Here is a 26,603-nt window from a genome sequence, read left to right as displayed (position 1 = left end):
CGATCTAGCGTCAGTGATGTGTTATTTATGTATGGACTCATGGTGAAAGAAATTTATGGGCAGTGGAAGTTTCGAGATTAAGGTGAAATGATCACATAAACAACAATAAACGAGAGGTGAGGAAACCAACAATCAAAACAAAGCCAGGAATCGTTGTATGGGATCAAGTAAACCCTAATTGTGTTGATCTTGGAGATTAGTTAGCTAAAATTCATGTTTTACACATTTTCCACACATTGCCATATTTTCTTTCATTGAATGATTAGTATCCTTGACTTTCTTGCTTTTATTAAAATGTGTGTATTTAAATTATTCTGTTTTCTAACTTATTATGTGTTAGTACACATTTGAAATTTAGAAAAAAAAATGTGGATACAATAAAACTCGCAATCCAATTCCTGAAAGAAGGAAAAAATCAAAAGTCAAGTCAATTGGGGGCTAGTTGATGTCACTACCCATTCATTCTTTCTTTTTCCTGATTCATGATTTCAAAGTAAGTAAACATGTCAACATGAACTTAGGGGGATTTTTATTCATGTGCATACCAATTATGTAGTCTATCTTATTACAAGATGAATGTTACATACATTCTTTATCATACTTTCGACATGCTCTTCTAGCCGTTTTTTTACTTAAGTGATCCAAGCAAGCATTGAAATCCCCTACATGACAGCCACAGACAACACAACACACAAGAATCAATGGTGCAAATTTGCTACAATAATAGATCAATGGTGACAGATCTGGATCAAAGAAGGATCAAAGAACACATAGAGCCATCACAAAAGTGAGAGGATACAACCGCTAGGTGGCACAAGCAAACACAAATTACAACTAAGTCGTGAAGGAAACCACTGATGACTAATTTCCATGGCGTAAAACAAGGCAACTCTTTCAGGCCATCAACAACGTCATTGTACCTCGAATCATCCGCAATACAACAACCAAGGCAAGGAAACCCACTGCAAGTCCGGCCATGGAAGGCTTATTGGCCATAGATCAATCTTGGGTTGAGACATGGGTTCACGAATCACGCCACCGCTGTATCTAGATGGATCCGTGTTGAGACATGGGTTCACGAATCACGCCACCGCTGTATCTAGATGGATCTGTATCAATTATGGCCCAAACAAGGTGAATTCAGCTTAGAACTAGGTGTACAATGTAACAACCCATCCCAAATAATTTTACAGATTTTAGAACGGAGGGGTATTTTGGTAATTTCATTGGGATGAGCTAGATATTTTAAATTGTTGCTTTTGGGTCTTAACTTGTGTGCCTGGTGGGGCCCACTGGTTTTGGTTTGTCTTCCCCTGGCCCAACCTCTTTTCTTTTCTCTCTGTTCCATTTCTGTCACTCTCCCTCTCGGACCTCTCTCTCTCAACTCTCTCGTCCTCTCTTTTCTCTGTAATGCAGAGAAAGTCACCAAACCTCGACAAATCAACACTCCAACCACCACCACATCCACCCTTTAGACCTCATGAGCTCAAACCCAAGCTTTGTTACGTAGGAAAACTGAGCCTAGAGGCTATAACTCAAAGCTCCAACGGAAACAAACTTCCCCAACATAACTTCGACGAATTTTGTAATTTTTCCGACTTGGGTAAGTCTCAAAACACTCCAGATGTTTCTCTTTTCATCCTTGTAGTACATTTCTGACCATGTTGATGTGTGTTGGACGTCGAAACTGCAATGAAACCACCTCAGAATGCCTTTCCCAAATTCCGGCGAGAACCCGTGGGTTTCAGACCGTTTTCTGACCAAATCCAGCCACCACTCGACTTGAAATTGGTACAAATCTCTTCCTGTTCCTTGGGCTTCATTTTGGTATTTTGCATGATAGGTTTTAGTTAGGTTTTGGGGTTGAAAGGAGCTAGGATAGCTTCGGCTTTCCTCTTCATCGAAACCGGCCAACCCGACTTGGAAATGGGTCAAACCCAAACCGCATAACCTAGCCCAATCCAAAAGTCTTGCCCAAACCTTGGGCCTATGTAACCAAGCCCAATTCGCTTAGCCCAGGCTCAACACACCTAAACCTAACCCAAGCCCAATTCGCGTGGCTTGCACATGGGCGTCAGTCTTTGTTGGCACATGGAGCACATGCGCCTCCACCAAAGGTACTGTGCTCCACTGCCGTCCACGGCTGTAACCACGATGGCGTTGATGATTTTTTCGATGACCCAACTCGACACGTGGCGGTGCGTGGAGGTACTTGAGGTCTCCCATGATATTTTTCAACATCCTGAATCAGTTTATGACGTCCATTTCCTGAAATTCAATCGTTATGATAGAGTTTTATTAATTGGACCCTTTATGTGCGTAGGTGCAATTATTTATGGCGTTTCAGTCCTCTCTTGTTTGCACAGCTTTTCAGCGGTGAAATATCTATGAGTGGACCACTTAAAGAATGCATATTTTTATTATCAGAAATGCATACATGAAAAGCATGATTTTATGTCTACATAAGTAATTTGGTTTCACGCTTTATGAATTATCATGCTTATTTGACTTTACATTCTTTGTGGTATATATGATTGATGACTATATACCTACTTATGAACGTGGTTTTACGATATGACGTTTTAGTTACTGAGCTCCAATTTGAGATATATATTAGAAATATTATGTTAACGTTTTTATGTGCTTACTCAGTGGTTATTCATATGATACTGCTTACAGGCGAATGATACTCTATATGGCTTCGGCAGGATGTGTGTAGGTGGCTTCGATTGAAAGATATTTATATATGGCTTCGGCGGGGCGTCTGTAGGTGGCTTCAGCTGAAGAGTTTTATATGCCTTCGGGCGAGTAAGGAGTTCTATATGCCTTCGGGTGGGAGATGATACCACTACTAAGCACACTATATGATATATGTTTTATGAAGGTTTTATTGCCTGCTAGAGTTTTCGGAAAACCTATTACATATTATACTATTGAGTTTTCATAAACTTTGGGGGTTAGTACGTTGATGAATAATTGTTTCCGTATTACTTATATATCAACTTGGTCCACTCATGTTTTGTTATGCACCCCCTTAGGACTTAGAATCGAGGCGTACAATCTTGGCATCAAGTCACTCCAGCATTGGCATCTTCGAGTCCTCTCGGTGTAGGACGCATCCTTTTGTTCATTCAATTTAATATTATTCCTTTTTAGTGTCTTAGATTAGTTGTATGCTCTGAACATATTCCACAATTGCATATTCATTATAGTTAAATTTACAAGTTTTATTTATGTTAGTTATTTCTTTCTAGTTCTTATGCATTCTAATATGGCTTCGTCATCTTCGAGTGTTGGCTAGCACGTGCCTACCTTGATATTTGGAGGATATTAGGGTCGGGCGTGTAATACGAGGTGGCTTAGCCACTAAAACGGCCGAGGAGCGCACAACCACCATGAAAACAAGCAAAAGAAGGTGGCTTCGACCCACCACAAACATAATACCACCCCACAACCGTATATTTGGGATGAAGCTCCATTAAACTATGGAGGGTTGTTCCCAAATAATGGGTGAAGAGATGGGGAAGAGGGAGGCACGTGATAATGTGTGAAAGAGAAAAAACGTAAATAAGGGGATTGCTGCCGACCCCAAGCCATGGCAAGGAGCCAACGGCTGAAGGAGAAAAGTTTTAGAGTTTTCTTTTGGATGGCAGGGGAGGAGAGAGGGGAGACATCCAACCCAAAAATCAATTGGTAAGTAGTGATATGTTCATAATCTTTTGATCTATTGATGCAAGGCTTTCATATTCAATCGTGGAATAATACTCTAAAGAATGAGATTGTTCCATATATACGGTATATATACCAATCTTAGTAGATGGCTCCTAGGAACAAATTCACATCCATAAATCAAATTATATACATATTAATTTACCAATTAGCTAATATGGCACATAAATGAAAGCACCTCCGATGATTAATTGGGTAGTATATAGTAGGTCGAATTATATGTAGCAACAAGAGAAAGATGGATGGTGTTTTCCAATGTCGATCGAGCATGGCCAACATTACACCTTTCCTCGCAAACTTGTTATCATCCCTGTGTTTGCAATTAGGTGGGTAAGGAAAAGTGACATGTCGTCTACAAACCACGAGTGACATGGCATAACAAACAAACAGATGATCAACCTGCAGGAGTACACGTACAGGTGGGCGAGACCCCTTTTGCTAGGTCTAATCAGATCGAATGGAAGCCCCGATTTACGGTTAAAAGTGAGAAATTGGAACGTTTTTTTTTTTTTTTGAAAAAAATTTAGAAATGTCACTAACTGACACATCTTGTTTTACTTTGCCCTGTAAACTTTCAATTTGGTTTCATGTCAGTGTTCTTCTCGCCGTTTATTCTGTCATCAAATTGAGGATTGTTTTGTCCATATGGTATAAGAGAGCTTTTTGAATTTGCTTCACATATGCAGGCTTGCTAATTTTCTCATACTCTAAGCTTCCAACCATTTGTAGCTGCTAAAGCCAAGATAAGCCTCGCAGTTGTGTGCCTAACAACTGGTCTCCTCATAGTCCAGACCTAACTCTTGACGGGTGACACAAATTGAAAGTTTAGAAAGACTCAAAGCTAAACGAAAGGTTCAAAGGAATATATGCTGATAATATTTTTCAGTAAAGTTAAGACCGAGTATGACTAAATCAAATGATCATTGACGACTGAATATTTTTCATTTTGATCTGACCAAAAATTGGGACTTGGTTATGGAAAATGTCAAATACATGCTAGCTATGACCAGGCCATCACAACAACAAATTATTGGTCACTACAAAGTGATCAAGAGCTCCCTGTATTATAAATATACTCGTTAAGGAGCTGCATATATGGCTGGACAATATGGCAGACAAAGTTATACTTCGAATTAGCTTATTAGCAAACCATCAACGAACTCAAATCCAAATTTTAATATATTGATCAAACGAGAAACGTTCTGTACTTTATGCTGTTTTTTCTTGGGAAATAATTAAATTGGGTTATAAATTGACATCATATATGGTTCATGTGGGAGATGGGGATATATGTATTCTCTCATTCCACCAGGACCAACTCCTTTTTCTATTTCGTAAACCCCTTGTTATCTAGATTTAGGGATACATATGTATCTTATTAAACATTCCAATTTAAGAAACTAAATTCAAATAATTTTTAGAAACAAACATTAAATGAAGTTTGACCTATACTTTATATAAAATTAAATAAATAATTAAGAGTAATAAATAATAATAAAAAATAAAAAAAAACATGCGGTGAATTGTTCTAGTTGATAGGACTTGCCAAGGCGGGCGTAAATTGTGGTGATCTCGAGGTTGCGTGGTTTGAAGGGCGCCCAGACTTATTAGCAAATATTTGGATGGATGGTATTTTTAGGGATGTGATATCCACACACCCCATTTTACTTCTCACACATCTTTCTAATTTTCGGCTATCGGATCGGATTAATTGAAGAAGATCAACAGACAAAAATTAACAAGGGGTGTGTGAGAAGTAATTTGGGGTGTGTGGATAGCACACCCTTATTTTTATGGGAACTTTAACGAAAAGCACCTGGTACTGTTCACTTTAACGAAAAACCACATTTTTACACTAAAAAGTCAATCCTGGTACTATTCACTTTACCCTTTATTTTGTCCTTATCATTAAAACTCAAAGTTTTCAAGTAATTTTCATTAGTTTTCCTTATTTTTATTCCAAGTTTTGTAATGGTGATCATTTTTTTTGAGGCCGGATTAAAAGTCCGACAAATTTTTTTTCCAAAAGTTCACTTTTTTTTTTTATTTCTATCGTATTGAACGAATTATTTGCGTCTTTAAATATAAAGAAAAGTAATGAAAAGAGTTTCAAAATTTTGTATTTTAACAAAAAATCATTTAATAACTTTATTTAATGATAAGGACAAAAAGAAAATAAACATAAAATATAAACATGTGTGCCCAGCGCGCACTAGTAATGTTAAGTTTTATAAACAATGTAGTACCGTTAAATTTCATAAACAGCATTGTAAATTTCATAAACAGTGTAGTACCGTTAAGTTTCATAAACAATGTAGTAAGTTTTATAAATAGTGTAGTACCGTTAAGTTTCATAAATAGTGTAATAAGTTTCATAAACAATATGTGTAACGATGCATGGGTCCCGCGCTTCAATTTTTTTATTTATTTATTTTAATATTAAAATTATGTTTTTTTTCATTAAAATTTAAGTTCTTCTCAATTTTATTAAAGTTTAAGGGTTTTTCATTAAATAAAGTTATAGCATGATTTTTGGTTAAAATAAACTTAACCCAAACTTTTTTTGTAAAAGTTCCCTTAAATATAGTGTACTCTTTATAAAAATTCCCATAATTTATTTTATTTCTCTATTATTTACATGTATACATTTTGTAAATATTTTAACCTAAAGGGAGGTGTGCTAGCAAAGCCGCTTAGCCAAACGTCACATTCACACCATTAATAATCGCTTTCAGAAAGTAACCCTTCCCTTCTCTTTCTCTCTATTACCTCTCATCCTTCACAGGCATGAAAAATATATTAATAATTAAAAAATAAGTAATAAATAATAAATAAAGTGAATGGTTGATGGAGTCTGAATCAAATGAGTGAATCCCATTTCCCATGTTTTCTCTTTTGCTTCATCTCCATTACATAACTAGCCAGTGTCCTCCAAAAAATAAAAAATAAAAAAATTAGCCAGTGAAAAATATATAAAGTTGTAGAATAATTGCTTCGGAAATTAGAACGATTGAGAAAATCTCGTTTTTTCTTTTATAAATACACACCTCTCATCTCACCTCACTTCCATTTTCTGCATATCTCCTTGTTTAGATTTGTGGAGCTGTGAAAAAATCCCAAAAGGTAGAAAGAAAGAACTCTCTGTTTCTGTCCTTAATTATCATCATCTTATGATCTTTTTCTTGCCATGTTTCACTGAGCAAAATACTCAAACACCATCTCCTAAATCTTCTTCATTTGCTTCACTTCTTTTAGCCCCATCAATCTTTTTCACCAAGATCATCCAAAACAAATATAAAGAATTCAAACTTTAGTTCTATCAAATCTCTTCAGCCACAAATTCTTGAAGTTGGGATTGTTATCTTAATTGTTACTTAATTATAGTTTAAGCTCCCTAGTTGTTGTAGTTGAATTGCACCAAGTTTTCATAATTTCATTTGTTTCTGCAAGTTTCAAACTTTTTGTTGGTGATCTGGAATATAGTAATTAATTAAAGTTCTGGGGTTTTTATTTTAATTAGAAAGGTGCTTAATTGATTGATCTCTTTGTTCTTATTGATTCAGTTTCCAACTATGGCCTATGAAAGCAAATCCTTGTCCATGGACTCTCCCCAGAGAAAATTGGGTAGGGGAAAGATCGAGATTAAGCGGATCGAAAACACAACGAATCGTCAAGTGACCTTCTGCAAGAGGCGCAATGGGTTGCTCAAGAAGGCCTATGAACTCTCTGTGCTCTGTGATGCAGAGGTTGCTCTCATAGTCTTCTCTAACCGTGGCCGCCTCTATGAGTATGCCAACAATAGGTAATATTATTGCTTCAATTTACTTGCTAAATTTTCCTCTTCTTGTTCTTCGTTTAATTTTTTAATGAAAGAATTTTAGAAAATATTTCAGACCCAAGTTTTGTTCATTTTAAATTTACCTTTTAATACAAGTTCTTTGTTCTTGTTAAAGTTCTTTTCTTTTTCTTTCTTCTTTTGTGCAAATTTTGGTCACAAATTTAGCATTTCAAAAAGTTATTGGTGTTTCAGTCCTCAAGATTTTTTGCTGTGAGATAGATCTTTAAGTGGATATAATCAGGAAGAACATAATCATTGTTATGGTACTCAGTTGAGTTGAAATTGAGTTCTCTCTCTCTCTCTCCCCCCTCTCGTTCTCTCTATCTCTCTATATAACTTATAAGATTCACTTTCTTGTGTTTTGTTTTTTTTCCTCGTATGTGCTTTTGTTGGGCATTTTTTTTTTAAATTTAATTTTTCTTTTCTGTTTATGATCATTTTCTTAGCTCTTGGTTTGGTGGAAACATAGATCTGGTGTAATAGATAGAAAAAAGTAGTGGTTTTTGGGAATGTATGCAGGCTTCTGAGATCAGCTCCTTACCCTCCCTCCCTCCATTGCTGTTAATTTTCTGTTCCCCTTTCTCTGTTTTATTTCTCTCTCTCTCTCTCTCTCTCTCTCTCTCTCTCTCTCTACATGACTCTCTTTGTCATCTATGAAGCTAAGCAGGCTTTTAACACACAAGCTGTCATCCCCCCATTAGCCAAGCCCCCCATCTCTTTGACACTTCCTTAATAGCACGTCAGTTGTAGACATCACGAACGTAAAGTACAATTTTAATATAAAAAAAAAGAATTAAATAAATGTATTGACAGGACCTCTCTGCAAAATAAGCACAAATTAGGGTTTCAAGACACCCAAATGTGTTTTGCTTGAAATATGAAACAAACTTCCCTGTAGATCCATATCTGGCTACAACCACCAAAACCCAGAAGCTAAAATTCCCCAAATCTCAATTTCACCACGTGGAATTTCCCACAGAAAATTAAAAACCCTAATTTCCCAGATTAGGGTTCATAAGGAACAACATTGGGTAATCAATTTGTCCAAAGATTTATGTTGGGTAAACCTTATCGAGTAAAGGAGACATTTTTTTCCACAGCCAATCAAAACCCAAGTGTCAAAATGTCAACTTTTTCCTTAAATTTGACATTTTTTGGGAATGGGATGTGGTCTAGTTAGGGTTAAGTTCTGGGTTTTTTTGGTTTCGTTTTTTCTACTTTGTCTTTGGTTAATAGAATCTTTGGTCACGTCACAAAAGATTTTTTGGTTCTTGACTTCTGACAAAAGGCGTTTATATCATGATTCCTACATTGTCTTCTCTTCCCCTTTTCCCAGTTCTTCAATCCTAAATTTTTAACCTTGCCGGTTAATTTTTTCTACTTGGATTGGGTCTCACAAAGTAATTTCTTTCATAATTTATTTTTCCAAATTATTAGGGAGGGATATTCTGTGTGTGTGAGATCATAGCTCAACTGGGTCATCAAAATTATGGCATCATAGAATGGTTATTGCATTTGCGGAAGATCTTGCATATAGATATATTTATGCAAGTTTTCTATAGTGTTCGAGAGATACAGTGAAACAGAAACAACGTACGACAAGTGCGAGCCAATGGGAAACGTCTGAGCGTTTGGCTTATATGTCAGCTGCCTTCTCTGTTGCTGAAAACAGACGGCTTTGATGTTCTCATCAGAGTTTCAGTCTTTCAGACAGAAAAAAAAAAAAAACAATAATAATAATAATTTTTGAGGGTGTTTCTATCCACAAAAAACATATCTTTCAAATTTTTACCGTCGAATTAAAAGAATTGAAGAGAATTAAAAATAGAAAAATAGGATGTGTGATGTAAAAAAAGGGGGTGTGGTGTAAAAATATACAAAGTACTCGAGGTGGGTAAAATGGTAAACTCCGGGTAATATCCCTTGTGTAATGATTGCAATAGGTACGGCCCTTAATCTAGTTGAACCAATCATATTGGGGAGTTGTGCCACGGTGGCACGGGGAGCCAATCACAAGCTCGACGATTTTAAGGAATCAGTATGCATAGGAAAACGTGAGTCTTTATTTTTTAAGAAATGAATGATCTTTTTTATTTATTTGTATAATTATGATATTGATATATGGTTTTGTATTCACATCCGTCAGTTGAGAGACTGATTGAAATAGGTCAGCAGGTCTAACTCAGAAAACCGAGTTTTCTTTTTGGTGTCAAGGAACTGAGATTTGATTTCGTAGGCTTTGTTAACTGAAAGAGTTTGTTCATTTGACCGTTAGTAATTGCCTTATAATTCAAATTTAGTCATAAAATCTCAGATTAAGTCAGTAGGATTAGCCCTTAATGGTATGTGATAGCATGTGTGCCTAAGGAAATGAATAGAACTAGGCAGAAAGGCTAGAGCTTGGGGAAAGAAATTCAAATTTTAGCACAGGCAGAATCTGACTCAGAAATTCTGCTGAGGATAAGCAGGCATTTTGCAGAAATTCTGCTGTGGTTGGGAACTCCCTTTACATGTTGTGTTCTTCTGTAAATTGACATGAACATCAGCAGTTTTATATCTAATTAACCCAAGCGTTTATATCAAGTTAATTAAAAAGGAACTTTAACGAAAAGCTTTCGGTACTGTTCATTTTAACGAAAAATCACATTTTTACACTAAAAAGTTAATCCTAATACTATTCACTTTACCCTTTCTTTTGTCTTTATCGTTAAAACTCAAAGTTTTCAAGCATTTTTTCATTAGTTTTTCTTAATTAAAATGCACTAATATTCATGCTCATTAATTTTGTAGAAACTATTTGTGAAGAGAGCTCCACTTATAATTGCAAGCACCATGCCAAGAGATGACAAGAGAACCCAATTAGAACTGTTGGTTAAACTGAGATTGGAACCCCTACATGTATAAAATGCTTCATTACTTTGGATCAGAGAAGCTAGTAATTAATTTTCTTTTGTATAGTTATCCCCAAGATGTTAATTAGTTGAGAAAAATATTCAAAGGGGTAAAGGGAAAATTTGAATTTGAAAAAAAAAATGTAAAGCATTCCATTACTTCAAGCAAGTTACTACTTGTTTTTTAATTTATTATTATTAACGGGAGGGGAAAGAGTTCGAAACTATAATAAAAATGTAGAGAGAGAGAATTTTGAACCCGAGATGCACAAGTAGAAGAAACCCAATACATTATTCACTACAATATTAAACCACATGCAACGACTTACTACCTAAGGCAACAGAAAATGGTAGCATCTTATTATTCCAAACCTTTTGCTTTCTTTTGCCAATATAAGAGGGGTTTCCAATTTGAGACCTCTTTATCATGACTACAGAACCAGTTGGTAGTTCCACTACAAACCATGTTCTTGAAGTTTACCATCTTATCTCCCTAGCTAGATGCCTTAAGATAAAGGTTGACTAATTAATATCTTGTTCTTTAGTTTCACAGTTTTTTTAGGGTAGAAAATGTTTAGGAACTTGTTTCATACCTGTTCATGTTTGAAAGTTTGATCTGATAAACTAGACATAGAACCAATCTTTTGCTAGCTGGGTAGCTTTCCTCAGGGCATGCCTTTCATATTAACTATCACAATTTTTCAGACCGTATATTTCTTAAGTGTCTGGTGCATAAGCAATGCTATAGTATATAGACGTAGCTTGCTTATAATTTGAGGATTTGGTACTTGCATTAATTTATATCGGTGTTTTTTGCTTTTGAGCACTGTTTCCATACATATTGGTTGGACTATGGGTTTGTTTGGTGTTTAAGTTAAATTGGATTTGATAACTCACCATATTGAAGGTGTGTTAAATGAAGAAATGAAGATTTTTGTCCAAGTTCAAGGTAAAAGGTGGATTACTCATGAAAAAAACTTACCCCTTTCAGTCTCCTTAGAATAATAGGGTTAAAAGAGATAATATTTTCTTCGCGTCTAATCCCTTCCTTTTTATTTGGTCAAACATCTAATCCCCTTAAAATGAAAAATTATTTACCTCTCTCTACCTTCAACATACTTCAATTTTATGAGTTGTCCAATCCAATCTGATCTAATCTCAGTGACAAAAAAGAGAATGTCTAACGTGGGGTATCAATGCATGAGAGTCTTTTCTGGTAGCTAAAAGTGTTATTAATTTATCATTTTAGTCGAATCATCCTCATATTTCAGTGGTCCCTAGATATATAGATTCATTTATTAACACTGTTAGTGCATACAATGCAGTGTTAAAGGAACAATTGAGAGGTACAAGAAGGCAAGTGCAGATTCTTCAAATACTGGATCAGTTTCTGAAGCTAGTACTCAGGTACACTTACCCTGATTGTAGATATTATTTGGCAGAAAAGTTCATAATTTTGGAGTTTGATTCTAAAAGTTTGATTCAGTTCTTTCTGGGATTTCATTGTCATTTTTATTTGATATCATCTAGGGGACCATGAAATATGAAGTCTTGAACTACTCAGGCATTGACTTCAAGACTAGTTATGTAGGTCTTGAACAAAGCCAATCCATGACCAAGACAAGTCTTTTTTCCTTTTTGGATGTCTTAATCAAACTTTAGGCTATATTATTTAATCAATCAATATTTCCAATATAAATCCTGGAACTTGGGTGAGCATTCAAGATCCATATTAAATTCTCTGTTCATTCACATTGCAACCAAAGATACCGGTAAAGCGAAAGCTTTTTCACAAGAATATGCTTTGGTAATGGTAGTTAACGTGTTATCTTGATTAATATATAATTGCCTTAAAAGAGTGGTTTCACACTCTCATATTTGATACAAAGATATCAAGTTCTCAGGGAACTAACAGTTAATGAAATTGTGTAAGGTTTATTTTTTCTAACTTGTAATTCATGATAGGTATATGGAGCCGTAATTATAATAATTATGTGGCTGTGTGCGTGTGTGTGTGTATTACACACATATATATATACTAATGAAACTTTTCTTATATTTACACATTATGTATGTATTAACGTATAAAGCCCTAATTAAGAAGCAAACATGTGAAGGTGACCTGTGATGTCTTAAAGCATGCATCCTGTTAAAGCAGTGTTTCTATGAATTTTTATCACTGGTTTAATGTTCAGATGTTTTAACCTATTGCTTTATTGATGTAAATCTCAGTACTACCAGCAAGAAGCTGCGAAATTGCGTGCGCAGATAGTGAAATTGCAGAATGACAACCGGTAATATTCTTAAAGACATCTAACCCTAGCTATACCATAAGCTTGGCAGCCTTTTCCTTGACAATATATGAATGTTGTTTCCAGGAATATGATGGGTGATGCATTGAGTAGTATGTCTGTCAAGGACCTGAAGAGCCTGGAGAATAAACTGGAGAAAGCAATTAGCAGAATCCGATCCAAAAAGGTATCTAATGAAGCTATATATTGATCGTTTTTTATGATTTTCGCGATCTGAACTGTCTGTTGTGATCATATTTCTAGCTTTTGCATAGCCATTGACACGTTTTTCTTTTCTTTCTTTCAAATCTTGAACTCTTTTCAGAATGAGCTCTTGTTTGCCGAAATTGAGTACATGCAGAAAAGGGTACACCACTTCAACTCAGTTAGCTCATTTTACAAAATTACTTTTTCTTATGATATATATACACGAAACCTTTATGGGAAGGGATCCCCATTTTGTTATAAAAATGGGAATTAGTTGTAGAGTCAACACCACATCGAATTTTAACGATCTGAACCATCTATTTTTTCAAGTTACACCTCATAGATCATCCTTGCAAAATATTAGCCAAATCCGAAATGTTTAAGACATCTAATTGAGTTCAACGAAATTAACGAATACTTTATTATATAAGAAACAATGAAATTTTATCTTGATAATTAAATAGGCAAATGGTTTCAGATTGAATTGAATTTTTGTAAGAATGATCCATGAATTGAGACTTACAAAGTAGATAGTTCGGATCGTTAAAGTTCGATGTGGAGTGGGCTCCACACCTAATCTCCATTTTTTTTAAAATGAGAATTCCTTTGCATAAAGGGCCTATATATACGCGTTTTATTTCTGAACATATTGTAAATGTGGTTCATCTGCATTTGGAAAGCTGTAGACCGGCATCAAACTGTCTTAATCAACTTAATCAGTACACGCAGGGTAGAAAACATGATAATCTGCAATTCATTGTTATAAATCATCATTCTTTTGATGAATTGAAAACTAATATTTTTCAAGATTACTGGTGAAAATTTGATTTATACTTCAAAATTTTTGTTAGGTTATTCTTTCGATTTTTAAGAGACGCCTCTCACCATTCTTATAGCTTCTATGTTGACTAACTGTGAGTTCTTAGTCTTAGATGTTAGTAACAAGCATTAATAATAGGTGACGATTTTCACTCCCATATATGTTATATATCTACCTTGGACTCCTCTCTCTTATTTTTGTGCTTTGGTAATTTAGTAAACAAAAGCGAAATTAGAAAAACAAAGGGAGTGCGAATGGTGAATTATCGCAACAAGTTGTACGTTCGTACTTTTGAAATCATCATATAACTAATATGAGTGTTCTACTCATCAAACTGATATTTTTTTGGTTTCATTATTGTCAAAATTTTCCTTGCAGGAACTGGACTTGCACAACAATAACCAGCTCCTACGAGCAAAGGCGAGTTCTCTCTCCTTCTCTTTAAAAAATTTGTGTGTTTTTATGTGCTCGTGCGCATATTGTCTTTGTGTTTATGTGAGTATGCAGTGCGTATTTAGCTAGAACTCATGGGGAATTATGAATTGGATATATAGATAGCTGAGAATGAGAGGGGCCAGCAGAACATAAATGTGATGGCTGGAGGAGGAAGCTATGAGATCCTGCAGTCTCAGCCATACGACTCTCGGGACTATTTCCAAGTGAACGTGTTACAACCCAATCATCACCACAATCCCCGCCACGATCAGATTTCCCTTCAATTAGTGTAAGTTCATGATAATCCCAAATTATCAAACACATTATCACAAATTATTATTCACATTGTTTTGATCATCGTTTATTCGTGCGCAGTTAATATATATGCTTGGTCTGTATTGCTTCTGCTGATTTAGTTTACTGTGGTGGGCGTGTATAATAACACCAGATGAATGATCAAGATTGCTTTGGGAATGAAGACCGTTGGTACCAAGTACGTAGGCATACGTACGTATTTTAGTATATGAAAGCGGATTTCTCATCTGTATTTTTATATTTATGCCTGCAGCAATATGTACTACTAAGATTTCTGTGAGAAATTACCCTAACAAGTTCCTCCAACTTACATGTGATCGAATCTTTCATAATGTTGGTTTGAACATTTATTATATATGTCTGATATATAAATATATCCAAGGCTACCTGGTTTATTTATTAATATATATGCTTGATTGTGTGATATTTAGTCATGATCATAGGCTGAGTTTAACTAGGTGACTGATATATACATCGGATCAGTGTCCGACCGGTCAGAGAAATTGTATGTTCTTCTTGCAGAATCTATATTAGAGGACCTAAATGTACGAGCTAGGTATTTTAATTTATCTGAGCCGCCCATCGTTTTGGACTTTCTTTTCCCAACATTTTCACGAAAATGCTTCTTTCATCTTCTTGCTCAGGAATAAGCACTTACATAAACACTTTCAGCAGAATTGTTTATGAGTAGAAGTGCTTTCATACAGAAGCAGTCCCACACGGGCCCTAATCAATTAGAAAAATTATCACTACTTACTAACCATGATTTGGCTGGAATATTGTTCAACAAGTAACTGCAGTATATTGTTCAAGGGTACATATGAGACTGGTGTTAAAAAACAGAGGCCGGAAGTAACTGTTAATGTAATCACTGCTACCCTGAAACCAAAGCGTACTCTTCGTAGACTTTGCTCATTTACAAGATACAATCTTATTAAACATTATAGTGTTCTCAACATGTTTGAGAAGTTTTTTTATAAAATTTTCAATTGGCAAGCAATTTAGTTGATTCTTGTGGCTGATATTGAGGACCAAGAGGTGTGGTTTTAGAATTACTCTACTTCCTCATGCACAAATATTTTCGAAACCAAGGAAAACGAGATTAAGAGATGCCATGCGCTGATGCGCAAATGCAAAGGCATACGGAAGTTAGGGAACGTACTCTTCTTAGACTTTGCTTAAGGCTGGTATGAAATCGTTAATTTATGTAGTTCTTTTAGAAACACGAGTAACAGGTCCATCAGCCTATATCTTATACTTACATCAATCTCTCCCGCGGAAATGGGTACAAAATACATAGAATGCTTAATTCAACCTTATCATGCTATCAATGGAAGAGGGAGATTTGAACTTGAAACTTCTTTCAACATTGGAAAGAAAAATACATGCCGCCAAGTGAAGAACTAGTTCATAGAAGCATTTAATCGATGAAAGAAAAAGATTCGTAGAATTGAATTGGAGTCACGTTTGGACTAATATATTAGGAGCTTAATTTCATGCCAAATTGGCAAAAAATACATAATTATATTTACAATTATAGTATACTCTTCCTAGTTCGATCTTGTAAATGTCACGTAATGATTAGTTTATTAATCTTGATGTACAGGGGGAAGACTAATTTCAATGTAAAATCTAAATTCTTTGGCTACCCATGGTTATAGCCTAAGCTGAATTAGGTGACTAAGATTCATTGGATAAGTGTCCGACGAATTAGAAGAATTGTATGTCTTTCTTGCAGTGATGAGATTAGAAGCTTCAGTAGGATGGAATAAATCCCAGAACATATACTCGCTTCTATTCTGGCATGGAGCTTTGGAAGGAAGACATTGGCCAGATTCATCTACCGGACAACAGTTTGCTTTAGTCACCTTGAATCCTGAAATATGAAAACAAAACAAATTAATATAACACTTTAACTTGTTCTATTTATGAAAATACGGCTAAGCTAGGATTTTAATTTGCATATATGAGCTCGTCACGAAGGACTTCTTTCTCACATTATGCATATTATATGACCGACATCACATATAACGGTCATATGCGAAGCAAAACAAAAACATTGTAATAAAATAAATGGGCTTTTTAATTTTAATCCTTCAAGAAGATTGAAATTTAAAATAAACCTGGTGTTAGATTGCATGTTGATTATAATCCCTTGATGTGTCCTTAATTCAAAATAATTAATGTGCATTTTATTTAATGTCTCCCATTAAATATTTAAATTTATTAACATACAAATTTTAATTTATTTTTTTACCAAAAAAGAGTTTTTAATTTATTAATTTTATTTAACATTCTTTAAACTTGAAAGACTCAATTAATGTACCTAAATGTTAGTACCGAAATGTATTATATTGAACTAATGTATTTAAATGTTAGTATCGAAATGTATGTACCGAAATATATGCACTGAAATGTATTATATTAAATTAATGTACCTAAATGTGTGTACCGAAATGTATGCACCGAAATTTTGGTACAGAAATATATTATATTGAATTATTGTACATAAATGTTGTATGTACCGAAATGTGTGTACCTAAATGTATGCACCGAAATGTATTATAATAAATTTAATGTACCTAAATGAAGAAGATAAAGTACATCAAAATATATTGTATAACAAAAATTAGTTTATCTAAATGTTTGCGATAAATGAAATGAAAATGAAAATTATAATGAAATAAAATTAAGGGAACTTTAATGAAAAGCTCCCGGTATTGTTCACTTTAACGAAAAATCACATTTTTACACTAAAAACTCAATCCTGATACTATTCACTTTACCCTTTATTTTGTCCTTATCGTTAAAACTCAAAGTTTTCAAGCTTTTTTTAATTAATTTTCCTTAAAATTAATACATTAAAAATTGGGAAGAAAAAGAGAAATAATTAAAAAATCAAAATATAATTAATAAATGAGGTTATTAATGTATCAAGGGACTAAAATTAGATTTTGATTTTACTCCTGGTTTTAATGTAAAAGTCATCTTTGCCAAAGATTAAAATGAAGTTTTCTATAAAATAAACCATAGCACAAACAGAGTTTAAAAACCTGCAGCTGTAAGATCTGATGGACTTCCGGAAATTCCAAACATGTCAACATAGATGAATTTTGCATCGGTCAGTTTGGCGTTGAGCTGATCAACGAGTGACTTAAGCTTTTGGTTAAAAAACTGAACTGCATTGTTCAAATTTTCTGCGCATGTAGACCCATTTGTAGTCGAAATTGAAGATGGAGTGCATCCTACTAGTCCTCCATTCAAGACCACCTTCCTTGCTCCATACTTGTACAGAGTCTTAAGTAAGCCAATATATAAAACAAGTCAGTATTCAAACTTTTTTTTTATGCAGTTGCTTCGAGTCTCAGAGACAAGGAAAATTAATTATTTAAACACAAGTGCGTTATGTTAACTAGTTACTAGCCTTTATTTGCTGAAAATATTGTTCAATAAGAACTGAAGCATATTGTTCAAGGGTGTATTGCTTACTGGTGGGATAAAACTTGGGCTGGAAGTAATTCATAAGATAATCGTTGCTGCCCATTCCAACTGAATATAAGCACTTTTGTAAATGCTGCCTGGACAATTGTTTAAGACCCATTATTGAAGTAATGCGCTTGACTGTGGATTTGTGATTCAGTAATTGCTTATTTAAATTGACATTCTCACCCTACAAGGAGAAATTATGTGTTATGATATAATTAATAAATGCATATGCAAAATATGGGCAATATATACTTTGAATTCACATATGTAAATAAGTCATGTTTGTTATTGCAAATAGTTAATTAATTACCATATGGGAGCCAGTTTCATCTCGAAGTCCTGCTGAGGCAGATGCATAATTCAGACCTCTAACAATGTTCTTGTACCCCCTAGTATTGGCAAAGCATGGGATGGGATTCTCAAAACCCAGAAGTTCAGCTGTAATGTAAAGATTGATATTCAAATTATAGCCTTATGTTCTACATGTCTTGCAAGCATACTTATTATAGATTATTTTGTATATATATACACACATATATATGCAGTATATTCAACAGAATAACTAAAGAACAATGCCTGGGCATGGCCTATAGGATTCTATCCATTAAGGTCATAGGAATATTTATTGTACATATGATCTTTTTTCCTTTATGGATAACAAATAAACAGAGGTATGCAGAAAAGAAGGGGCATGTGTATAAATCATATTCCTAAACTAAACCTGATCAAATGCGTGCAATCATCTATAAAAGACACTTCACATAAATTTGGATTTCCATCAAAATTCCATTTACATAGAACGTCTGAGTTCACAACTTATTGGCTCCATTCTTGACAATTAAAGAAGCAAATGCACCATACAAGTATATGACAAAATAAATTAGACATAAAAAAAGCTATATAGTGTGATATATATTTAGAAAGCATAAATGAAATTTAGAAAGAGAGAGGCAATGAGCAGACCTAAAATATCAACAATGGTTCGGCCATTGGTAAACCTCCCTGTTGGTCCCTGGGGAAAATCAATCCCGTAAGGCTTGTAGTTCCCTCTAGACGGGGTCTGGAGGCGGTTATTATTGCCATTATCTGCCAATGAATCACCAAAAATGAAGAAACAGGGCACCTTTGGTTCTCCACAAACGCAAGATTGTAATAGTGAAATCACCAAAACAACATTAATCATCATCAACGTCCATGTTGCTGTCATTTGTTCCCATTGTGAAAGAAAAAGCTAGAATTCAAAAATCTTATAACTCGGAAAAGACAGGTAAAACAAAGGTGGGGGGGGGGGGGTGTGGTATTATCAGATAATATGAAAAGTTGGTTTTTATTTTTATTTTTTAACTTTGAATGTCTTGTTTTTTGGATTAAACACTTTGAGTGTCTTTGTTTGAATGAAAGCCTTTGGAATGTTCGTGGGGGTAAGCATGTTATGCTCTTGATCATACAGATTAAATCCAAAAAGAATTTATACTAATTAAAGACAATTAAACTCGGGACCTTATTGGGGGTTATTATCTTCAGTCATAATAGTTAAAAATTTGGGAAAGAAGTAGCCGTCAATGCTATGATTTCTGCCCTATTTTTATATGAGCACTTGAAAGAGTAGTGCAGATAATGAAGAATTGCATTCTTTTCGCAAAATATAAATGAAAAGCACTTGATTGTCTGAGACTCCTGTCTCTTGCCTCAATGTATGCTCAATTATTCTCTCCCATAGCTTCATGGTATGACTCGTTAGCTTAATACCCCTATAATTCATACAATTTTATGCATCACCCTTATTCTTATAGATAGGCACCAAAGTGTTTCTTTGCCACTCATTTGGCATCTTCTTCGTTTTCAAAATCTTATTGAAAAGGTTTGTAAGTCATGCTATACATGTCTCTCCCAAGACATTCCACACTTCAATCGGTATACCATCTGGGCCACTACTTTTATGTGCTTCATCTTTTTGAAAAAGACTTGTTTTTCTCTTTTTAGATTCTGCCATATGGCCCTTAGACACTTCATGGTCTTATTCTTTCTTCTATCTCTTTTGATGTGTACATCCATCACTAACAAGGGATGTTGGGTAGCCAAGCTCTCTCCCGGTATCACTTTGCAATCCTTACAAGTTATACGATCCCATTTCCTCATTAAAAAGAAATTGGTTTGTGTTTTTGATGGACCACTATTGTAGGTGATCACATGCTCTTCTCTCTTCTTAAAGAAAGTGTTGGCTAAAAAAAGATCGTATGCCATTGCAAAACCCAAGATGCCCTCCCCATCCTCATTTTTCTCCCCAAAACCATGGCCACCATGAAAACCTCTGTAATTGCTTGCCTCCTTGCCCACATGTCCATTTAAATCTCCTCCTATGAATAACTTCTTTGTCTGAGAGATTCCTCGAACCAATTCTCTAAGGTCTTCCAAAATTTCTCCTTCAAACTCATATCTAATCCAACTTGAGGTGCATACGTAGTAACCACATTGATGAGTTATTGTCCTATCACAAACTTGATTGCTATAATTATATCCCCAACCTTCTTAACATCTACAACATCTTGTGTTAGGGTCTTGTCCACGACGATGCCAACATCATTTCTTGTTCTATTTGTGCCTGAATACCAAAGTTTAAAACTTGAATTTTCGAGATCCCTTGTCTTAAGACCTACCCACTTAGTTTCTTGGAGGCACATAATACGTATCATTTTCCTCACCGTAACTTCCACTACTTCCATAGATTTTTCCGTTAAGGTTGCTATATTCCACGTTCCCAAACGCATTCTACTCTCTTGAACCCTACCCTCCTGTCCTAGCTTCTTTGTCCTTCCCTGAACTATTTTTTCAGAAGAATGAGTCCTTGGATTATAAAAATCTACCAATTACATCCCTAATATTATATTTGAAGCTATTATGTTCAAATTTCCGTCAATTTAAGTCACATTTGCATGTGATATAGGGTAGATTGATAATTTTTTATAAAGAAATAGTGTATGGAGTTAACTTTGGAAGGTAACTTAGATGTTAAATTCGCAACCTATATAAAATGTTAAGGGCTTACAGGCGAGAAAATGATGGTATTACACTCTAAGTTGATGACAAATTGAATAAAATAGCTTTGAAATAATAATAGGGATGAAATTAGCAATTTTTAAGGAATTTAGGGACTTATTTTACCGAAAAAATAATTTAGAGACCTAATTTTCACTGAGGTGATAGTTTATGGACTAAATCGGCACTTTACCTATATATATATATATAGAGAGAGAGAGAGAGAGAGAGAGAGAGAGAGAGAGAGAGAGAGAGAGAGAGAGAGAAGATATGCAAGACCTAGTATGTCCACAGCACAGTGGTGCGGCCATTGCAAAATCTTCCAGATGGTTCAACGGGAAAATCAATCCCGTAGGGCTTGTAGTTAACTATAGCAGATGTCGGGAGGAGGTTATTATTGCCATTGTCGGCCAATGAATCGCCAAAAATGAAGAAACAAGATACTTGTGGCTCTCCATAAACAGGAGGAGATTGTGATAACATTGAAACCACCAAAACAACAATATTCGTTACGAAATATATTGCTGCTTCTTTTGCCGTTGTGAAAGAAAGTAGTAGTAGTAGTATTAGGATACAGTGAATATATATATTACCAGAACAAATTACGATGTGAAGAAAATGGAAAAGGGGGGAGAATATATATATATATATAGAGGGGCTTGGAGATGTTACATGCGTGTTAGCCAAAGGGAGTATTAGAGGACCCAATCTACTTATAGTCCAAAATCAAGATCGATAAGTTTTCCAATTAAGGGTTAATTAGCCTCCACGTTTAAGGCCTCACTACCAAGGAAATTCAAAAGTGAAATAGTTAATACGTTGGACTTGAGGTTAATGAAGGACTAATCACATATTTTCTTATTTGGAAATGATAAGAAATGGTATTAATATTATTTTGATTAGGAGGAATATCATTTGCATTAATTCTCTCCTCAATTTCTATTTTACAAATTCACTACTTATTTCATTCTAAATATGTAAACGTGTAATTGATTGACTTATTTCAAACAAAGTGCTACGTACTATGCCCACTCCATACTCTCATTTTTCCCGCCTCATGTGATATTTTCACTCATCATAAAAAGTTTAAAAACCAAACATTTTCTTCTCACCCGTCATATTTTTAAAATATCCCTAACAGATTTAAGTTACAAATAAAATAAATATAAAGAATGATTGAATCTGGAAGATTTTAGGAAAATGGAATAGTCAAGAACGTCCTCGCCCAACCCAGCTGAAAGCAACCACAACTAGACACCAGACATGGTTAGTAAGTGGGCGGAGAATTAAGACTATGGGGTGGGTACATATCAACACTCTTTCAAAAATCCATACATCCTTTTAAACTGGCTAATAAGCTATTACCCAAGGACCTTTTAATATCTCTCAGGATAAAAGTCCAAGTACAAAAAGAGAATATTGTTGGAACCTAACACATCCAATGAGAATGAAGAATAAGGCGAGACAAATTACACATAAAGGCTTGGTTGTTGAATTTCAATCGTTGTCTAACTCTCTTTTCGCGTGACACGGGTGGAAAAAAAAAATTCCTCAAAGTAAAGTTGTCGAGCAAATGGTGCTTTATTGTAGTGGCAAAAAACAATCATATCTAGGCACCTTAGTATTGGCTCTATCCCTGCTTCAGTCCACCTCCCCATAACAAATAACAATTTAATCCAGTAATGCTATCATTTGTCTAAAAAAACAAAAATAAAGTCATCGAACTACAAATTTAAGGCTTGTATAGTTGGTCCTTTTTTCACATAAAGTGATAGCAATTTATTAAATTCGACCATTTGTTACACCCTATTCGACCATTTGTTACACCCTATCTATGAGAACGTCCATTTCTACTCACATAAGAAGACATCGAGTAAGCCGCTCCGTTGCATTGAGTCATTGATGAGGAGCATGAAAAAACTCTACTTGACTCCAATTATTTAGCCATATGCAGAATATAGAAAGTAATGCCATAAGCGGTTGTATCTATTTCAAATTCTCCTCTCGACATTCTCACAAGATTGGAAGAGATCTTCCTAAATCCCTCTTCGACGCCGCTCGCCCCACACCTCCCAGCGATGACTTGGATGACTGCCGCTAAGCTCGACACTTAGAGGAGTCCTCCTCCGAGGAATCTTCCTAAACTCCGTGAAGGGTATGCGTCTTTCTAAAATATTGAGGTTTAATTGTGGAAAGCTACCACTTAGTACTACGGTCTAGTAGTATTCCTCTTCATTTATATGTGAGAGGTCTTAAGTTCGAATCTCGCTAAAGACAAATTTGAATCACATTATTGCTATGCTAGCCCATCCCTTCTTCAACACACCTCCTCACGTCAAACCAATCTACTATATGATTGAAGAGCCAAATACATTTGGTTTAATACATTAAGAGCTATCATGCCATATCAATCGTAAACTGAACCCTGCCATATATGTGGTTATCCTATGTAATGTATCATGTAACATTTTGTTGATCACTTTCCTTGTGAATTTTATTTTCTTGGCTTCTAATATAATCCATTATCATAGGCTAAGCTGAACTAGGTGACTGATATCCATCGGGTAAGTGTCCGATGGGTCGAATTCTGAGTAAGTTCTTGCTGCAGTGATGACATTCAAGGCCTCTGTAGGATGAAATCCGTCCCAGAACACGTACTCACTCCTATTCTGGCATGGAGTTTGCCCTTCAGCACATAGACCAAAACTATTTATTGGGCAGCAACCAACATTCACAACCTTGAATCCTGAAATTAGATGAACAAAATAGATTAATGTCACTTATTAATCATATAAAAAGATGTTAATTAGTCCCCAAAATTATAAACTTGTACCAGCAGCTGCAGGGTCTCCTGAGCCCATTCCAAAGCTGTTGACATAGATGAATTTTGCATCGGTCAAATCGGTGTTGAGCTGATCGACCAGAGATACAAGATTTTGGTTAAACATTTGGGCAGCACTGTTCAGTTTATCAACACACGCGGACCCATTTGTACCAAACGCTGAAATTGCACTTGGAGTGCATCCAATTAAGCCAATTCCAATCAATGCTACCTTCCTTGCTCCACTCTCGTACAAACTCTTAAAAACAGTATGAAACATATTAACAATCATTTTTTTAATCAAATTTATGGGAAATGTTATTTAAACCTCTAGTCTGTCATTCTGCACATTATAAGAAAATTTAAACGTCAAGGGGCTAGCTAGAATGCAAAATGACAAACTTAGAATCAATAACAGGGTTAGAAGTCACAAAAGATATGGACAAGTAAACAATTACAAACCATGATTTGGCGAGAATATTGTTGAACGAGAACAGTGGCATATTGCTCGGGGGTGTATAGGCGACTGGTGGGATAAAGTTCAGGCAAGAAGTAGTTATTAATGTAGTCATTGCTACCCATTCCGACTGAATATAAGCATTTATTCAAGTACTGCCCAGCTGATCGTTTACTTCTCAGAATAGAAGCAATGCGCGAGGCTGTGAATTTGTGATTCAGTAGCTGCTGATCTAAGCTGATAACATCTCCCTGCAAATGCGAGGAAAGGTTCACTTTAATCAATACTAATTAAATTTTGCATATGGACAATATTACAATATAAGTCATACTTATTGTGATTAATTAGTAAATTTACCTGTTGGTATGAAGTTTCTGCTCGAATTCCTCCTCCGCCTGATGCATAATTCAAACCTTTTAATATTTCTGGGCCTCTGGCAGTTGCATATGGTGGGATGGGATTCTCAAAACCCAAAAGTTGAGCTGAAATTAGGGTAAACTTTTTCTAATCAGCTTCATTAATTTTTTTGTGCATGCCTTGCAAGTTGCAACCCATACATCTAATAGATGGGTTAACATATATGGATACCTTATATATAAACACACAAATGGATAGAGAACATAAAAAAGAAAAATTAAAACACACGCACAAGAATTTTCATCTTCTGCATGGCCCTAATTAATCAAGTTGGTAGCTAGCCAATTAGATTGTGTTTACTAAATTAAGGATCAATACACGTAAACATAAGGGAGGGGGGCGGAGAGTGTTTGAATCCAGGATTGAAGAGGAAAACCCTGTTTACCAGGTATCAACCTAATTGGATTGAATTTACTAAATCAAGGATCAACCTACAACTCAGGCTTTACTAATTATGTAGTCGCTAGCTAGGATGTATAGGGAGGGCTATGATATGAACAAACAACAACTATATAGCGGGCAAGTAAAAGAAATTTAAAGGAATAGGAAACCTTTAGACCTAATATGTCAACTGTGGTGCGGCCATTGCAAAACCTTCCTGTTGGTCCGGCGGGATAGTCAATCCCGTAGGGATGGTAATTCACTTTGGCAGAGGTCCGGCGGTTGTTATTGTTACCATTGTCGGCCAATGAATCCCCAAAAATGAAAAAACAAGGTACTTGTGGTGCTCCATAAACAAGAGAAGACTGTGACAGTAAAATCACCATAACCACAATCATCGTGAACCATATATTCGCCTCATTTGCCATTATTTTAGAAGATAATAGGACAGAGAGAGAGAGAGAGAGGAAGTAGGATATGAAGAAATCGAAGGGAGGAGGGAATATTTATAGAGACAAATCGAGGTTTCGAAATGTTACTTTGAATCTATATTAAAAAGAGGTTTCATGGTTTTGGGCAATGTTGCTTTGTACATACAAAATTAACACATTTGTTGACACTCTTCAATATAGGTGGATTCTACATACAATATAGTAGTGTGCACCTCTATTAGAGTGTCTCAACAAATGTGTCACCTTGTGTGTACAAATAATATTATTGCAGCAAGTGGTTTGTAGATTAGTTAATTAAGAGCGTTTATTCTTGCACTTGAGCTTAATGTTGATTATCCTATCATTTGTTAAAAAAAATATTATTGCATTTTTTATTGTATTATTATTTTGACAAGAAAACTAATACGCAATTTTTTTCGAGGAAAACGGTAGTTTTATTAATAATCAACCGTTACAATCGTCTAATAAAACATCACGAATAAGGTTTGGAAGTTCCACAAACCAGAAGAAAAATAACGTTCTCGATCAATGAACATATGACGCAACTTAGTATTACGGTCTAGTGATATTCTTCTTCACTTGTAAATGAAAGGTCTTAGGTTCGATTATAGCCAAAGAAGAATTTGAACCACATTATTGCTAGCACATTGTGAGGCTTAGCCGACTCTCTCACTCCTTTAGTGTTGATTATATTGTTTGTTGAAGAAAAAAAAATGAACAGATGGCGTGGGCAAGGCAATGGGAGAGAGTTGGGGTAACCATTATAAAATAGGTTCAAATCCTCAATTGCCGGGAATCCGATCATAAAAAGATTTCATTCCCAATTGAATTAATATTATTCTTCCCCGTGGATATGTTTATTAGAGTTGACTCAAGATTGGGCAAAGAATATTGAAGCTAGCAGCTGGTACAAGTAAGCTTCAATCATGGCATAAAACTGAAAGAAGGAATGATGATGTATGCATACAAATTGTTATTGCCAGTCTGTTTCAAGCATGACATATTTTATGCAAGTTTAATAAAAGCA

The 26,603-nt window shown here is 35.1% G+C and overlaps 3 protein-coding genes and 1 long non-coding RNA gene across 6 annotated transcripts; 2 read left to right on the top strand and 2 right to left on the bottom strand.

Annotated features, from left to right (window-relative positions):
• The first annotated feature begins 1,366 nt into the window (after nucleotides 1-1,366).
• Nucleotides 1,367-3,230, top strand: LOC126587340 (uncharacterized). 2 transcript variants are annotated; one of them, XR_007611035.1, is made up of 3 exons: nucleotides 1,367-1,603; nucleotides 1,708-1,791; nucleotides 2,680-3,230. It is a non-coding gene; the product is annotated as an uncharacterized LOC126587340 (long non-coding RNA). The 2 variants fall into 2 exon arrangements; XR_007611034.1 differs by having other exon boundaries at nucleotides 1,367-1,791.
• A 3,368-nt stretch (nucleotides 3,231-6,598) lies between these two features.
• On the top strand, nucleotides 6,599-14,929 carry LOC126588072 (floral homeotic protein AGAMOUS-like). 2 transcript variants are annotated; one of them, XM_050253212.1, is made up of 9 exons: nucleotides 6,599-6,852; nucleotides 7,293-7,531; nucleotides 11,784-11,865; nucleotides 12,691-12,752; nucleotides 12,837-12,936; nucleotides 13,075-13,116; nucleotides 14,155-14,196; nucleotides 14,331-14,500; nucleotides 14,660-14,929. In XM_050253212.1, the coding sequence occupies exons 2-9, from the start codon at nucleotides 7,302-7,304 to the stop codon at nucleotides 14,661-14,663; spliced, it is 732 nt and encodes a 243-aa protein (XP_050109169.1). In that variant the 5' UTR covers nucleotides 6,599-6,852; nucleotides 7,293-7,301; the 3' UTR covers nucleotides 14,664-14,929. The 2 variants fall into 2 exon arrangements, with proteins under 2 accessions (XP_050109169.1, XP_050109168.1); XM_050253211.1 differs by having other exon boundaries at nucleotides 6,600-6,852; nucleotides 14,587-14,929.
• Nucleotides 14,930-16,018: 1,089 nt separating this feature from the next.
• LOC126586515 (GDSL esterase/lipase At1g29670-like) lies at nucleotides 16,019-19,505 on the bottom strand. The gene is made up of 5 exons (XM_050251367.1): nucleotides 18,976-19,505; nucleotides 18,323-18,450; nucleotides 17,951-18,196; nucleotides 17,580-17,823; nucleotides 16,019-16,402 (listed from the first exon to the last, which is right to left on the bottom strand). The coding sequence occupies exons 1-5, from the start codon at nucleotides 19,217-19,219 to the stop codon at nucleotides 16,182-16,184; spliced, it is 1,083 nt and encodes a 360-aa protein (XP_050107324.1). The 5' UTR covers nucleotides 19,220-19,505; the 3' UTR covers nucleotides 16,019-16,181.
• Nucleotides 19,506-23,378: 3,873 nt separating this feature from the next.
• On the bottom strand, nucleotides 23,379-25,618 carry LOC126586514 (GDSL esterase/lipase At1g29660-like). The gene is made up of 5 exons (XM_050251366.1): nucleotides 25,303-25,618; nucleotides 24,684-24,808; nucleotides 24,332-24,577; nucleotides 23,882-24,128; nucleotides 23,379-23,794 (listed from the first exon to the last, which is right to left on the bottom strand). Exons 1-5 carry the CDS (start codon nucleotides 25,550-25,552, stop codon nucleotides 23,574-23,576), a joined length of 1,089 nt encoding a protein of 362 aa, XP_050107323.1. The 5' UTR covers nucleotides 25,553-25,618; the 3' UTR covers nucleotides 23,379-23,573.
• Between the last annotated feature and the right edge of the window lie 985 nt (nucleotides 25,619-26,603).

The sequence above is a fragment of the Malus sylvestris genome, chromosome 10 (assembly GCF_916048215.2).
Source record: "Malus sylvestris chromosome 10, drMalSylv7.2, whole genome shotgun sequence".
Taxonomy (NCBI): Eukaryota; Viridiplantae; Streptophyta; class Magnoliopsida; order Rosales; family Rosaceae; genus Malus; species Malus sylvestris.
This window is presented reverse-complemented; position numbering and strand designations above follow the sequence as displayed.